General features: G+C 40.5%; 1 protein-coding gene across 1 annotated transcript in view; it reads left to right on the top strand.

The window, feature by feature from the left end:
* LOC131682798 (small subunit processome component 20 homolog) overlaps window positions 1–17,375 on the top strand; it is a 41,978-nt gene extending 24,603 nt beyond the window's left edge. The window contains exon 7 of the mRNA XM_058964552.1: window positions 15,659–17,375. Within this exon, the coding sequence (XP_058820535.1) occupies window positions 15,659–17,315 (1,657 nt within the window). The 3' untranslated portion in view covers window positions 17,316–17,375. The remainder of the gene's footprint in view (window positions 1–15,658) is intronic.
* Window positions 17,376–17,658: the final 283 nt, after the last annotated feature.

Here is a 17,658-nt window from a genome sequence, read left to right as displayed (position 1 = left end):
GCGATTAGTGTTGAAGATCTTTCCTCGCGTGCAATTTGGAAAGGGCCAATAAACTATCTTATAAGCCTCACTTGTACTAGAAATTACTGCGAGATCGTTAAAATAATCATTAGACATTTCACACCAAATTGGATTATCCCAAAAGCGTACACACTACTACGAACATAAGTACAAATTACTTCAAGTCCAGGTAGGGGAATTGTGGGAAAAATCGACACTGTGGGTAAAACCGACACCCCATAACTTTTCCTAGAAATCAAATTTTTATTCATTTCATAATGATACATTATTATTAGTACGTTTATTTAGAGCATTTGAAGAAAAAATGGCTTTACGTTAGTGCGCAGAATGTCATAAAAATAAACAAAACATACGACAGCAGCGTTCATACTCGTCTGGATGTTAAATTTCGTTGGTAGATTTTAAGGTTTTAACCGAACAAAAGCTTTTCAAATCACCACATTTTTTAGTACCTATTATTATCGGCCTTGCATTGAAGACGAGTTTGAGAAATTCAATATTTTTAATTGCTTTTATAAAAAAACCTGTTTTAATCCACCTAGCGGTGCAATTGTGCCTTTCTCAATCATGAACACGTGAATGTTTGCATTGTTTATATTCATTAAAAGCTTTCAAATGCATATATTACATTTTATTATTATACATGACATTACAAATAATATTTGGCATCAAAAATACGAATTCGATTTCTGAAATTTCATGGGGTCCCCCTTTGAAAAAAATTTTGTGTTCCGGCTTATATGGGAATTTCATATGTGACCGGACGGTTCAGTCTATATTTCCGGAACTATATAAGCGATCCGTGCGAAATTTTACAGACATCTGTGGGGATAATATAGCTATCATTTGGGACTAAGTTTGTGAAAATCGGCCCAACCGTTTCCGAGAAAATGATATGAGTTTGCTAGTTTTGAAAGATGGCCGCTTTTCCCGGGCACTTCCGGAACCGTCTATGGTGGTCAATGTAGTCAACGAAAGTTTGTTTGGCCGTCGGTGACCTAGAACTGCAAATTTAAGTTGTTTGAGAGACATTTTAGCTAATTTTTTACCTTTTTTGCTTTCATCGGAGGATCGGTTTGAATCACAATTTGCTATGTGATCGCACGCGACAACCCGTAACATCGGAACCGGAAGTCGGTTCGGGATAAAATTAAATAGCCATTTACGGGGACGCAACATCTTTCATTTGAGACTAAGTTTGATTGATTCGGTCTAGCCATCTCCGAGAAACCGATGTGAATGTTATTCTGAATTTGAATTCTTCCGCCGGGGCTTCCGGAACCGATGATGGTGGCCAATGTGACCAAAGAGACTTTGAATGGCTGTTAGTGACCTAGTACTACAAATCGAAGCAGTTGTGGTCACATTTTGGAAAAATTTTCACCATTATACATTAATTGCAGAATTTATTAAAATCGACATTTTCTACGTGATCGTACTCATCACCCTGTAATTCCGGAACCGGAAGTCGGATCCATTAGAAATTCAATAGCAGCCTATGGAAACGTTGCACCTTTCATTTGGGACTAAGTTTGTGAAAATCGGTTCAGCCATCTCTGAGAAAAGTGAGTGAGATTGTGTTCGCGTACTCACACAGACGCACATACACACATACATACACACAGACATTTGCCGAACTCGACGAACTGAATCGAATGGTATATGTCACTCGGCCCTCCGGTCGGTTTTCAGAGCAATTGCAATACCTTTCTATTGAGAAAGGCAAAAATGTGCGCTGTTGGGGTAAAACCGACACCCTACGGTTAGAGTAAAACTGACACGCTGTTAAGATGGTTGTGTATACTTGCGATTCATTTCAAAATACTGGGGATCTTTGTGACACTTCAATTAGCCTATTAGAACACTATAGTATTAGCAGAAATACACAGAAATACTTTTATTGTGTTTATTTCTTGTAAGTCTCTTTAAAAATCAAAAATTGGAATTTTTGCTTATCTGATTCTATAGAAGCTTTTGCTATTTCTGCAAAAAGCTCATCAAACCGAATTTCTAATGTTCTCTTGGTTTGTCATAGACAAACTTTATCACAATGAGACAATGATCTTATGTATACCCCAATAGATCGTGATCAGAGCCCGAAAAATCAAATCTGAAAAAGATAGTTTTACTAAGAAGTGTGTGTGTCACTTATAAGTGAATGAATCCAATTAGCAGAACGTAGAAAGCTTGCAAATCTTCTCTTGCGAAATAAAATGACACTGGAGGTTGCAATGATGTGAGAAGGATTATTTGGAAATACTCATATCAATAAATAATCTTATAGCATAAAATACTCTTATTTATAGTACTACGCTTTCGAACTTTCTTCCCCTCACTACATGATGAAGCAATAAAAAGCACATATTTGCATCATACATACTCACACTTTATTAATCACGCAAATATCTCATTTTTAATAAAGATAAAGATTTTAATAAAGTGGAGAGAAAAGGGGGTGTCGATCTTACATCTATGGGGTGTCGGTTGTTCCCGCAGTGCCTACAAAAAGTCACTTTGTTTTCCAAGTTTTACAACCAATAATTTATAATGAAATTAATTTTTTGAAGCGCTGAAAAAATTAAGTCTTGTTATGAATTTTCTGAAGAAGAATTCTGCATAAAAATTATAATTTTATTGGTTTTGTGGCAACTTAGAAAAAGTGTTAAGCTTAAGTTGTCGGTTTTAACCATAATTCCCCTACATCGTTGCATCTCGGAAGTTTCAGTACATTTTGTTGTTTGATTTATAACACATGTCTTGGATCCGCCATCGAGCCTAGTTTGCATACCGCACATAACTAGATTCACTGTTCTCCCTTCGCTCACACCTAAGCCATTAAACATAAATTGCAGGAGCCATGATACTTAAATTATAATATATAACCAAACCGACAAGAACGAATAATTCAAACAAACGCTGCAAAAATTAGATAAATATGAAATTCCGTAAAGGGGCTTCGTTATGTTTTCAAGAATCCTATTTTATCTTTAATCATATTTTAACTAAAAAATATATTTAATTGAAACATGACCTCCAAAATGCATCTAATGCCTTGTGTAGAAACAATCATTGTTCAAATCTCTCCTCGGCAGCAGAAAAAGTATCCCTTTTGCCAACATCATCATCATCATCGTTATTATAATAAATTATTTGTTTGTTTGATAGCCTGCTTCCGGACATTGCCGCACTGCTGCCTGTTTTGAATCTGAAAGTGGTCTTAAAAGCCTCGGTAGTTTGCTTCCTCGCAAATACGATCATTTTCCACGAAGCTGTTATCAGATAATTCATTGTCGTCTTCATCGCCCCAAAGATTATTTGCGGGTGGAACGGGTTTTACTGTAGGCGCTGGAGCAATATCATCTTCCAACTGAACATGTTGCGATTGTAGGTGTTGCCTTACGTCAACATATGCCAGTACCAATTTAATTTGATCGTATGTAACATGTGGGAGGCATTTATTTATAATATCAGTTAGCTTGATGCCATTCAGAGTGGATGGAAGATTCGATTTGATGTGTGCAAACAACCTACGATCGGCGTCCACACGGTCGAATTCTTTCCAGCCGAAAGGGAAACCATGTTTGATTGCCTCACACAAATGCCTAGCAAGCGATATCTCTTTGAAGCCTCAAAACTTGGCAATATCCGCCACTGAGCGACCCTCTAACCAGAGGGTTTAAGTTGTTTGCTGCGTTAGTGAGAACTTACTTTTCGTCTGTGGGATCCACTTCAGAGCCCGCTGCATTACAGACAATCCATCACTGCTGTTACTGTTACCGGGTAAGTTCAGTTTTTGCTGAATGCAGAACAGAATTATTTTGCTAAATTTTTGAATCCTCATATCAAAGAACCCATTTAACTTGGCATGCTTCATTGCTTCCAAATTGAGCGGTCGAATGGTAGCCATTTGATGAAAGGCTTGATTCAAAGCTATCATGTAGAGCATACATTCGTAAGCGGAGGCCAATGAGCGTCTTTGACCGGCAAATAAACGTAAACTATTCACTTGTATTCCATTCTTGAAAAATGGTAGATTATATTAGTTGTTCGTGTTATCGAAAAAACACTTACAAAACGTAACGATTTGAACATCTCGGTTGTTGGTTTCATTGACAGGTTCTGGTTTGGTGTGTCGAGTAATTTTTACGCCTTCGCAGTAGGTTATATCTTGTAAATCAGAGGAAATTTATTATAATCATTTGGCAATTTAATTTTGTTCAAAAATCCTTCTCTTACTAGCAAAACGGTCAACGCTTTCTACCAGTCTTCATCTCGTGACTTCCCAACACCGTGCAAGGGTTTTCTCAGGTAATGATAATTTAGTTTCTTACTTTTGGCGCCACGCAGCAGTGCAATACTTAAATTACCAACGAAGGCTTCGATAACATTCAACAAATGTTCCGTGTCCTTACTAAAATCATAATTTTCGTTCTCGTCGATACCTTCATATCGCTCACTGTCCCTTATACCCGTCCGATCACAGTTGTCACAGCAATGCTTACGAGGTTCGACTTTCATATTGTCTCCTTCAAATATCTTAGGATAAAACGCCGTCTGCAGTCTCTTGTGTCCAAATATTCGTGCATCTTCTTCGACAAAGCTTCCGAATTCTTCTAAACAACACCCTGATTCTCGTAGTAGCTCATGTGTTTTGTAATCAACGCGACTCTTAACCCTTAAATGCATATTGTTGCCATTTGGCAACATACCGAATTCTGTGATATAAAACCTTAACAAGAGGTATATATCTTATCCATACAGAAAAAATAGTATCAACGAAAGATGAGTTTCATGCATTTAAGGGTTAAACATAATACACTTGGGATGGTTGTCCATACCGGTCAGCTCTACAGACTTCCTGATAATAACTTTCTAAATCCTTCGACGCACTATAGTGAATGACCAATCTAACATCCGGTTTGTCGATTCCCATTCCGAAAGCTATCGTAGCTACAATAATCTGAATGCGGTCTCGGACAGCTTTCGTGTATCGCTCGCCCCTGCTTCAGCAAAAGACATGCATGATACGGCTCACAATCAATCCGTTTGCTCTTCAACAGCTCCACAATCTCTTCCGTTTCCATCCGAGTCAGACAGTAGATTATGATGCTACCTTCAGTGTTTTTGCTAAGCAATCCTCGAAGATCCTTCCACACACCAAGGGAGCCCTTAATTTTAACATAAAGCTTCAGATTCAGTCGATCGAACCTAGTGCACAGAACATGCAGATTACGCAAACCAAGGTTTGCCACAATATCTTCACGAACATTGGACGTTGCAATTGCCGTCACTGCTAAAATAGGAATCCGAAGACAAACCATACGAATTACACCAAGATGTCCTTACGTCGGTCGAAAATCGTGACCGGTCAGTTGCTCAGACAGTGAGCTTTCGTCGATTGCAATCAGTACCAGCTGATCGGATATTTGCTGTAGCAGATAATTGCCCAACCATTTCCGGGAAACTGATGTGAGTACGTCAATTTTGAAAGATGGCCGCTTTTCCCGGGCACTTCCGGAACCGTCTATGGTGGTCAATGTAGTCAACGAAAGTATGGTTGAGCAGGGATCGACACGAGTGGTACGATTTTCACAAAGTCCGTTCAGCTACTTGGCTTCGCCGATGACGTTGATATTATTGCACGAAACTTTGAGAAGATGGAGGAAGCCTACATCAGACTGAAAAGAGAAGCCAAGCGTGTCGGACTTGCCATCAACACGTCGAAGACAAAGTACATGATAGGAAGAGGTTTACGAGAAGAGAATGAGAACCGCCCGCTTCGAGTTTGCATCGGTGGCGACGAAATCGAGGTGGTTGAAGAGTTCGTGTACTTGGGCTCACTGGTGACTGCCGACAATGATACCAGCAGAGAGATTCGTAGACGCATCGTGGCAGGAAATCGTGCTTACTTTGGCCTCCGCAAGACACTTCGGTCGAACAGAATTCGCCGTCGCACGAAGTTGACCATCTACAAGACGCTGATTAGACCGGTAGTTCTCTACGGGCACGAGACCTGGACCATGCTCGTGGAGGACCAACGCGCACTTGGTGTCTTCGAACGGAAAGTGCTGCGTACCATCTACGGTGGAGTGCAGATGGAAGACGGCACATGGAGACGGCGAATGAACCATGAGCTGCATCAGCTGTTGGGAGAGCCGCCCATCTGTCATACCATGAAAATCGGACGACTACGGTGGGCCGGGCACGTAGCCAGAATGTCGGACAATAGCCCGGTGAAAACGGTTCTCAATTGCAATCCGACCGGTACAAGAAGACGTGGCGCGCAGCGAGCACGATGGATCGACCAGGTGGAAGACGATTTGCGGACCCTTCGCAGACTGCGTGGCTGGCGACGCGCGGCTATGGACCGAGTGGAATGGAGGAATCTTTTGTATACGGCACAGGCCACTTCGGCCTTAATCTGTTAATAAATAAATAAATAGAAAGTATGGTTGACCGTCGGTGACCTAGAACAGCAAATTTAAGTTGTTTGAGAGACATTTTAGCGAAATTTTTACCTTTTTTGCTTTCATCGGAGTTTCGGTTTGAATCGCAATTTGCTATGTGATCGCACGCCACAACCTGTAACTCCGGAACCGGAAGTCAGATCTGGATGAAATTAAATAACCATTTACGAAGGCGCAACACTTGGTTTGGGAAAATCGGTTCAGTCATCACCGAAGAACCGATGTGACTTTAATTGTGGAATATGCCCGGAATTCCGGACTTCCGGAATCGTCGATAGTGGACAATATATTCAAAGAATGTTTGATTGGCAATCAGTGATCTAGATCTGCGATTAGAAGTAATTTGGTGACCATTTCAATAGTTTTTAGCCTCTGAGGTATTACGATTGTACCGATTTATATGGGAAATTCCAGTGTATCCTTACTAACACCCCTGTAACTCCGGAAGCAAGAGTCAGAACCGAATGAAATTCAGCAGCAGTCAATGGTATTACTGTATCTTTCATTTGAAATCAAGTTTGTAAAAATCGGTAGAGAATTCGTTGGGGAATGGGTGTGATATTAGCTTAGGAACTTGGCGGGTTCCCCGGGGGCGTCATGAACCGTCATAGGTGGCCAATGTGGTCAAAGCTGCTTTGATTGATCATTAGTGATCCAGACCCGCAAACTAGAGTAATGTTACATCAATTTTAATATGTTTTACATCATTTGAACATCATGGTGGTACCAGTTTATATGGGAATTTGCAGTGTGGCCGCACTCTTCAACCCGTAACTCCGGAACCGGAAGTCGGATCAACTAAAAATTCAATAGCAGCTTATGGGAGCGTTATACCTTTCAGATGAAACTAAGTTTGCGAAAATCGGTACAGCCATCTCTGAGAAAATTGTGTGAGTTTAAATGACACACACACATACACACACATACATACACACACACAGACATTTGCCGATCTCGACGAACTGAATCGAATGGTGTATGACACTCGGCCCTCCGGGCCTCGGTTAAAAAGTCGATTTTTACAGTGATTGCATAGCCTTTCTTTATATGAGAAAGGCAATATTAAATTTTCTCCTGCTTTATTCCGCTTGATGATCCCAGTTTACGAGAGCAAGACCGTCCCCGGCCGAGCGTTGACACGAACTGAATTTTAAATATTTGGCGAATATAGTTAAAACAAGCAGAATATTAGGATCGAGGAAACTATTTCAGTTTATAGTATTTTTTGCTGAATATCAGCACTTTTTGCATTTTTGCCGAATTCCCAATGGTTGCTGAAACTCAGAATCTATTTTGTTGAAATTCCGCAATCAAAATTTACTTTGCCGTTATATCAATTACGAAATTTTCTCCTTACTCGGTTGTTCCGGAAATGTCCGAGCTAAGTGTAAAAATCGTTTAGATCCTATCCTCTACAACAATTGTTTCACAAAATTTTATTTAATGTTTTATTTAATTTATTAACCCTAAAATTCCTGCCAGGTGCGCGGTCATAGGTGTGACCATAAAACACTACACACACTGTCAAGTGCAATGGTAAGGCGGTGTGCAGTTAATGCACATATGCTGCAGAAATAGGTTGTTGAGACAGCTCGATTGCACACTGATAAATAATAATAACAATAACAATTTATTAACCCTAGAACGTTACACTTAGTTTTCTTATCTTAGAACGTTGAACTGGGGTACAAATGTATCCCACGCCAAGTTTGACTCCTGCTTCTACGAAGGCCAAAAGCAAACTGGCTTTACCACCTTTTCCTACTCGGTTTTGAACTCTAAATTGAATTATGGTTAGGATCTCAGGTCGGTAAATGCCGGATTCTCGTCTGCACACGGCTCCAAACATGGTGTGGGGTACATTTGTACCCCAGTAACGTTCTAGGGTTAATGTATCCTAATTTTTTGAATAAACATGCAATGAAAAATCCAAAAAAAGTAGTCATTTCAGTCATCTATGAAAAATCCGCAATTTTAATAAATCCGCCACTCAATTTCAAATTACGGAAAATCCGCAGGTTTGTGCAAAAATCCTATGGTAATGCTGCACACGAATGATGCCGCACTCGCATACGACCCCCGGTTTTGTACTCGATTGAGTTTACGTTCGAAGCCGAACGGGCTGGCCATCGAAAACTAGTCTACCTCGCAGAAAATAACTGCTTTCACGAAATCCATTATAACTCCTTTAATAATCGATGGATTTGTATCATATCAGCACAAATTTTGTCAGATGTAATAAAGTGGGGGCGATGTTTTTAGTAACGCGGCCACTGCATCTCATTGCTGGCAACATATGCGAGAGAAACAAGTGAGACACATTGTATACGAAACGACGACGACGACGTGTCGTAATTTTTATTTCATTTCTATCTACGCGAGTCCTTACGATAAGTTCCGGCTGTTCCGTTTCGGGGAAACTGCTTAACCTGTTCGTTGGGAACTGAGTTTCCCACAGGTTATGGGCCCAGATTTGGAGAAGAAATAAGTTTTTACGGGACAAAGAGTGCTTCTAGGAAGCCATCAGTGCGCGAAAACTTTCGGCGTCGGTACAATTCTCACGTTAGCTACTTTTGATTCGAGTTGCTGCGCAGCGCCCGGCTGCGATAGTGTGCGTGTGTTTTTTCGAGTGGAATTTTTTTCGTTCTCATGTGCTTTCTTAGGAGAGAAAAAATGAGCGAGAAATTTCTTTTCATTCGCCTGAACAACCAGAACTTTCCTGTGTGGAGAACACGTATGGAAATGTATCTGAAGCGCGAAGAACTGTGGAAAGTGCTAATGGGCGTCAAGCCCGAGCCGGTCACTGATGACCTGTGATGTACCAAATCGGATTTTTATAATTTTGAGGAAAAAACCCAAGGTTTTTCCCGGTTAAAACGGTTTTTTCGCGGGAAGATTGGGTTTTTTGCATTTTTTTATGTTTTGGTAATTAATGTATTGTTATCCAAACATTTTATTTTATTTATGAGCATTATTGTCATAAAGTTTGACATGTATATGAATTCTGAATGGTTTTCCTCGATTGAATCATTGTTATAGCGGTGATCCAACATTTTTTTTTACAAATATTGTGGTTAAATAAGTGATAAAACTTTTCAATGTTTGGGCTAAGTCGATTGTGCTTCTTACTGTGAATCCACCTAAACGAACTAAACATTTTTTTACTGTTGCTGATGTAGCTGATAACGAAAAAATTCGGATTGTGATTTGTGAGAGTTCTGATTACGGTTCATACTAATGACGAATGTCAAGGCCACTCGCATTCTGCATATGACTCACTTTTCACCGAACTAAATAGGTATTTTCTAAATTTCGCTAAAAGTATAGCAACCCCTAAAATGAGTAACACGCAGAATAAAAGTAGTTTGGGCATCACACGATTATTCTAATTCTCACTTGTCAGAGTAACAATGACTATTGTTCCCAGCAATATATGAAACCAGTTGGAATATGTAATGGACAGAAATTAAAGTCGCAGGAACAGAAAATGCTTCGTAAAACCCGTATTAAATATATTAGAATGAATTTAAACTTCAAGTTTCAAAATTGGACAGGAGCTTTTCGATTATGTCCTATAGAATAAAAACCGTAAAAAAGTATATCCGGTTCTTCCAAAGGACTTTTCTTTATCCAACTTTTAATCTTGAATGTAACGTTGTACGAAATTTCCTGTGAGCGAATTATACTGGAGGTTCATACTTACCGACTTTTTCGGGTGAGAATATTCTAAGCGATTGTCATGCTCAAGGATCTCTGTCCGATTTTTACGCTTGATGTTTATATTCGATTTTTACATGCTAAGATATCTAGAGTGGATTCTACAAAGTATGTTTTATCCTTGCGACTTTTATTTTCGGTCTCTCAAATGTATATGCAAGATTCTTTAACCCTCTGGAAGTTGCGCTTATAGCCCACTGAATGAGCAGCCGCTGGTGCCCTAAGACGATTTCGCTAGATTTTCAGAGCAGCGTGCACTCAGTGCACTAGCGCGACTGCCGAAAGGATAAAAAAATTAAATGAACATTATACATTCGATAAAACGAAAAAACCCATATTTCGTCCGGGTTAAAATAATTTGGGAAAAAACCCGGTTAAAACCCAAAAATAAAAACCCGGGAAGATGGAATTTTTCCCATCGGTACATCACTGCTGATGACTGGACGAAGCTAGATGAGAAAGCGCTGGCTATTATTGTTTTGTGTGTGGATGACAGTCAGCTTAATCTCGTGCGCAATGCTGAGTCAGCGTTAGATGCGTGGAATAAGTTAAAAGCTTTTCACGAGAAGACCTCGATGACGTCGAGAGTGGCTTTGCTTCGTTGTATTTGCAGCCTGAATATGACCGAAGGTGACGATATTGAGAAGCAATTGTTCGAGCTTGATAAGCTTTTCGACAAGTTGGCCTGTGCCGGTCAGGAGATGGAGACGTCACTAAAAATCGCTATGATTTATCGGAGCTTGCCTGAGTCTTAAGCGGCCCTTACACGTTCGATATTTTCGTCAATACCAGTATTGACGATATTGTTACAATATTTCAGTCCCGTTTGAAATCCACATAGTCAATAATTTTTTTTTCATTACACGTACAATACTTTTGTCAATACACTCTAGTGTTGACAAAAATATTGAACGTGTAAGGCCCGCTTTACGGCAGTCTGGTTACCGCTCTCGAAAGTAGACCAGATGCCAATCAGACAATGGAGCTGGTGAAGCAAAAGCTGATTGATGAGCATCACCGTCGGCGAGAGCGTTCGTGTGAAGCTGGTGAAAAAGCGATGAAACTGCAGAATAAGAAGAAAATTGAGAGAGAGAGAGAGAGAGAGAGAGAGAGAGAGAGAGAGAGAGAGAGAGAGAGAGAGAGAGAGTGCTACCAGTGCGGTAAACTGGGGCATTTTCGTCGAAATTGTACACAGTTTCATCAACGTGAAGAAAAGCCTAAATCGGGAAGTGCAAAAGCCAAGCAGGCTGAAGAAAGTGATTCAGCGATTTATTTAGTAGCAGGGACAAAATGTAGTGGACCCTGGATCGTTGATAGTGGGTGTTCCAGCCACATGACGAACGACAAATCGTTTTTCGATAAACTAGACACTAGCCTAAAAGTGAAAGTGGTATTAGCCGATAGGTCAGAAACAATGTCCGGTGGAATCGGAGAGGGCACTGTGAAATGTGTGAACGGCGAGAAATTTTTCGTAGACATTGCGTTCAAAGATGTCTTATATGTGCCTTCGCTGGACAGTGGACTCATATCAATGTGAAAGCTGGTGAAGAAAGGACTGAAAGTGGAATTCAGTGGTTTGCGATGTGAAATTTCGTCTGCGCAAGGCAAAGTAGCGGCTGTTGCGGAACCGCGCGGAAATTTATTCGTGTTGAAGGTTGTATAGGAAGCTCAGCTGGGCAGAGAAGCACCTGCAGTATTACCAGCATATCTGGAATCGCCGGTTTGGCCACCGGGATCCAGCGGTATTGGATGAGATCCGGAAGAACGAGCTAAGTGATGACTTCAAGATTCAGGACTGCGGGATCCGGCAGGTTTGTCAAACCTGCCTTGAAGGTAAATCAGCTAGAATTCCATTTCCCAAAACTGAGCAATCGGACCGAACGTGTTCTGGATGTTGTCCACACTGATGTGTGCGGGCCGATGTCAAACGTAACACCGGGAGGTGCCCGATATTTAATGACAATCATTGACGATTACAGTAGATACACCGTCGTGTGTCTGCTGAAACGGAAAAGCGGTGTAGCAGATTGCATTAAAAGATTTGTCGCGCATGTAAAGAACATGTTTGGTCGGGTTCCATGTGCTATAAGATCAGATAGTGGAGGTGAGTACACCGGTCATGACATGAAGAGGTTTTATGAACAAGAAGGTATACAGGTACAGTATATGGGCCTATTCCCCTCAGCAAAACGGAGTGGCCGAGCGGAAGAATCGCTCCCTCCAAGAGATGGCCACTTGTACTTACAGAATAGATTGCCATCTCGTGCCGTAGATAGAACACCGTACGAAAAGTGGTACGGTAAGAAACCAGCACTAGCTCATTTAAAGGTATTTGATTGTACAGCATTCTTTCACATCCCCGATGTCAAGCGGTTTAAGTTAGACAGTAAGTCGAAGAAACTGTTGTTCGTGGGTTACTGCAATGATAGCAAGGCCTACAGATTCTTGGACACGAATACAGTTGAAATCACCATTAGTCGCGATGCTCGATTTGCGGAGCTTCAGGAGGAGTCACCAAAGTCGGTTGGACTGCCCCCAGCGGAAGAACATGTTGAAGTTGAGATCACGACCGATGTAACCAAGAATCCAAGTAAGCTTATTGGTCCTGTGCAGCCAAGAGACCAGGATGATTCGGAGGAAGAAGATTTATTCGGGTGGGATGATGAACAGGAGCAGCTCGACCAAACGGAAGCGACAGTGCGAGATCGAAAACGAAGCACCAGAGGCGTTTTGCCAAGGCGGTTGGAAGACTACGTCGTCAGTGCCGCTATGCCAGCACAGGAGGAGCCAGCATCTTATGAAGAAGCCGTCGCTGGTGCCGAACAAGGACTATGGAAAGAAGCGATGACAGAGGAATACCAGTCACTTATGGATAACAAAACGTGGAAGCTTGTTGAACTGCCGGTAGATCGTACACCAATTAGCAGCAAGTGGGTGTATAAGAAACTACATGACAGCGTTGGAAATGTGTGCCGTTTGTAGCGAGAGGGTTCTCGCAGAAATTCGTGGTTGATTTTTATGCCCATTTGCTCCGGTAGCGACTCAGACGACGTTACGAATTCTCCTAACGGTTGCTGGTTAAAAGAAGTTATTCGTTCATCATCTGGATGTTAAGAGTGCTTATCTGCATGGAAAGCTCAAGGAAGAAGTGTACATGCAGCAACCTAAAGCTTTTGTTGTTCCTGGAAAGGAGAAGTTAGTGTGTCGGCTCAAGCGTAGCCTATATGGCTTGAAGCAAGCCGCACGGGTGTGGAACGAGACTATCAGCACGATGTTGAAGGACCTTGGTTTCACACAGTTAATATCAGATCCGTGTCTGTATGTGAAGAGACTCCCCGATGGTGAATTCGTCTACCTCTTAATCTATATCGATGACATAATCGTGGCAAGCACAACTCAGGAGGAGATCAGGCTGATAAAAGAATCGCTGGAAAAGAAAATTTCGTTGACGTCATTGGGAGAAGTTAGCCAGTTTCTCGGTTTAAGAGTAACCAAAGATGAGGAAGGATATTTCAGCCTCGATCAGAACGTGTTTATTAATGTACTTGCACAACGATTTGGTCTAGTAAACGCGAAGGGTTCGAATATTTCTCTCGATTCTGGATACTACCGAAGTCGAATGAACAGTCCGTTGATGGATACGAACGCGCAATATCACAGTATGGTGGGTGCGCTGCTATATTTCGCAGTGACTACGCGTCCGGATATTGCGGCGAGTGTGTCGATTCTAAGCAGACAAGTCAGCAAACCAACGGAAACCGACTACGTTGAGCTAAAACGTGTGATGTGATACCTGCTTAAGACTCGTAGCTACAAGTTGAACCTGTGGGCTGAGAAGAACGACGGTTTAGTACTTACTAGGTACTGCAACGCTGACTGGAGTGGCGATCCTGCGGACCGCAAATCAAACTCCGGTTATCTGTTCCAACTGGGAAAGGCTACAATTTGTTGGGCAAGCCGCAAACAAACCAGTGTTTCTTTGTCCAGCATGGAGCGTGCCGCGAGTTGGTCTGGTTGAGACAGATACTTGATGAGATGGGAGCACGACAACGCAAACCAACTATCGTAATGGAGGATAATCGTAGCTGTATCGATTTCGTGGAGACTGATCGCAAGTCCAGAAGATCTAAGCACTAGGCTCCACTACACCAAGGATCTTGTCGATAAAGGTGTGGTTATTCTACAATACTGTGCTACCGAGGGCATGACTGCAGACATCCTTACGAAACTATTGGGTTCGGTAAAACAACAACGGTTTGCGTTGGCGATGGGTTTGGTCGTCCCGACTGATCGGGGTGCGTCGATTGCGTGAAGAGAAAACATCGAGGAGGAGTGTCAGTTGTAATAAAGTGGGGGCGATGATTTAGTAACGCCGCCACTGCATTTCATTGCTGGCAACATATGCACACCAACACACCACCACACTCTCCCGGGACACGCAACACAACTGCGTAGTGAAAAAACCACAAGCACTTTTTCAAAAGCACCATCCCACCCGGTCAATTGTTTTTACACCAACTATTTTGCATGATTTGAATTCTGATAATCCAATAAATCGTCTGATTTTCTTTTTTTAGAGTTTAATGAATGCTTTATAGGATAAATCGGCGGCAAAGCTGTACACAATTTTTCCTACACATACTACCAAGCATTCAAATCTAACACGTGCTCAAAAAAAAATAACTTGAGCCTTAAGTATAACGGAAGTTATTAACGTTCAAAAACTGACGCGGCTACCATAGCCGGGAACCCGTATTGAAAGCTTCAATGTATTCTATATTAAAAAATTCAATAGCAGCCGATGGGAAGGTTGTACCTTTCATTTGAGACTAAGTTTGTGCAAAGCGGTCCAGCCATCTCTGAGAAACATAGGTGACATTTTTTTCACATACATACACACAGACATTCTCGACGATCGAATGATATATGACACACGACCTTCCGGGCTGGGATTATTTTACCTATTTTCAGAGTGATTGCATAACTTTTCTATGTGAGAAAGGCAAAAAACATCTCTTCGAAATAATGCCGTAAGCTAGTACAGGGGAAGATTAATTCCTATTCCATTTTCGCAACGGTTGCACAGTTGCTAGTGAAACTTATCCGATATTAACAATACACATTGAATTAGTTTCACCCAAAATTTCATGTTTTTGTACAACTTTTAATTTAAATTTGGTGTTTGGTATATTTAAAATAGACTGCTAGCAGGTTTTTCTATAAATTAATACAGGAACTTTTTCTAACTCGTTCTACAGTTATAACTAATTCAAACCCAGGTATTTCATTGTTTTTTCTTGTCTGTTAAGTACTGGGAATATAAGTTTGAGGTTTTTATTATTTTTTAATATCCCACGCACTTTTTCGCTATATTTGTTTATGTTCAAGCTAGTATCTTTTGAACATATTAATGTATTAATAATTAATGATACACTATATTTCTGTTGTTTTAGAAAAAATGCTATTGATGTAGAAAATCAAGCCCCAGTCGAAAGTGACGAAGAAAATGTACAATCAGACGGCCGGCAAAACGTATCGTTAACAAGCAGAATGTGTCTTACGAAAGAAAATGCCGAATCAGTTATGGTAGATATATCTAAAATAATTATTCCGGATTTGTTCTCTACAATTAACTACAAAGAAGCGCAAGATACACACAAGCTAAACGAGCGCAAAGAACGCTACGCACGCGAGAAAAAAGATATGCTCAAGATACCACTGGCTATTGCAATCGTGAAATTGCTGCAAAAATTACCAAAACAATTCATTGAGCTGAACCTACCAAAATTATTTATTAGAGTTATAAACTTTTTAAAATCGAACCTCAAACAAGTTCGCAGCACTGCTCGCGACACTTTGAAAAGTATGATCCTTTCAGTGGGGCCTCTGTTTCTTAGAAATGTATTAGAAAATCTTTCCGCTGTTCTAACACGTGGGTTCCAGGTTCATGTTCTCATAGCAACTGTTCATTCACTTCTGGACGCATTGAAGGAACGTTTAAGCTCCTCCATTGTTGATGATGTTTTGCAATTAGTAATAACTATGTGCATTAATGATATTTTCGGAAGAATTTCGGAAGAGAAAGAGATCGGTTCCGTTGTCAGAAAAACCCCAGAAGCAAAACCCAGCAAGAAAAGTTATTTGACTTTGCAAATTTTGGCCAAAAATATTAGTGAAAAGTCCGCACTGGACATGATTTTGCCATTCAAAGACATTATCACCAAAACTTACTCCAGAAAAACTGTGACAAAAGCTCAAGAAGTGTTGAACAAAATAGCAGACGGAATTTGCTCCAATGAAAACATAAGTGTAGAAGCAATGCTAATTCTGGTTTTTGGCATAACCTCAGAAATTATACCAGATCTTATATGCGGCAGAAAACAAACAATTTTATCAGAAAAACAGAAAAATGAGATTAAACAGGGGAAGCCGGACGTATACATCATTCCCACAGAACCAAAAAGAAGAGGAGCAGGAAATCCAGATGCTCTCGTTACTGTTTCTAAGGCGAATTCACACGTACTGGTTGAAATGGGTTTTGAAATACTGCACAATCTGATTAAAAAAAATCAAATACTATCGGTTGAGTATGAGCCATTTCTTGAGCCACTGATACCTGTTCTGATTGACTCTATGAACAGCAATCACATCAAAATCACTATTCTTGGAATAAAATGCATTATTTCAATTTGGACTAGCAGACTTGACATATCCAGTGTCGTGCTAAATATAGATACGATTGTAAATAATTTGTTAAACATTCTACACAAGTACGCCACAGCAGGGATTGGAAGAAATGACGACAACTATCAACTGGTCAAAATTGGATTTAAAGCTATTGTTACGTTGATGAAGTTTGTAAAATATTTCACGATAGGAAGCGATCAACTCAAATTGCTACTGTTGTACGTTGAACAGGACCTATTTCATCCTGACCGGCAGAACATGGCTTTGATCTTGCTTCGTTCAATAGTTGGTCGAAAGTTAATCGCTGACGAGATGGCATCCATCATAAAAAAAGTAGCAGAGCTGAGCATAACCAGTGGCAATGACAAATTCAGGTATGTTTATGTATATTCGTGTGAAACTATACTGCCCATCGTAGCATAACAGTCCCATGTGCATTTTCATCATTTTTAGTTAGCTTCACGAAGGACTTATTTTTAATATGTTTCAAGAAATCACTGTAAAAATCACGTGTTTCTTTGGTGAAACCATGTTTGTCCCAGATGAAAAGCACTCGCATATCAGGCGATGGTCAGCTATTTTATAAGCTATTTTCATCAACAGTGCTATCTTTGAAAATGAACTATCTTGGTTATGCATCTAATTATCCTAATCTTATAATATTGCAAATAATTAAGTAGGGTTTATTTTATTATATTCAAAATTGCACATATTTTGTCGCATGTGATTTTAAATGTTCTTTAATTTCATGGCATTGTAAGGGAAC

Source organism: Topomyia yanbarensis, chromosome 2, assembly GCF_030247195.1.
Source record: "Topomyia yanbarensis strain Yona2022 chromosome 2, ASM3024719v1, whole genome shotgun sequence".
NCBI classification, from domain to species: Eukaryota; Metazoa; Arthropoda; class Insecta; order Diptera; family Culicidae; genus Topomyia; species Topomyia yanbarensis.
Note: the sequence above shows the minus strand (reverse complement) of the source record. Positions and strands in the feature narration are given on the sequence as shown.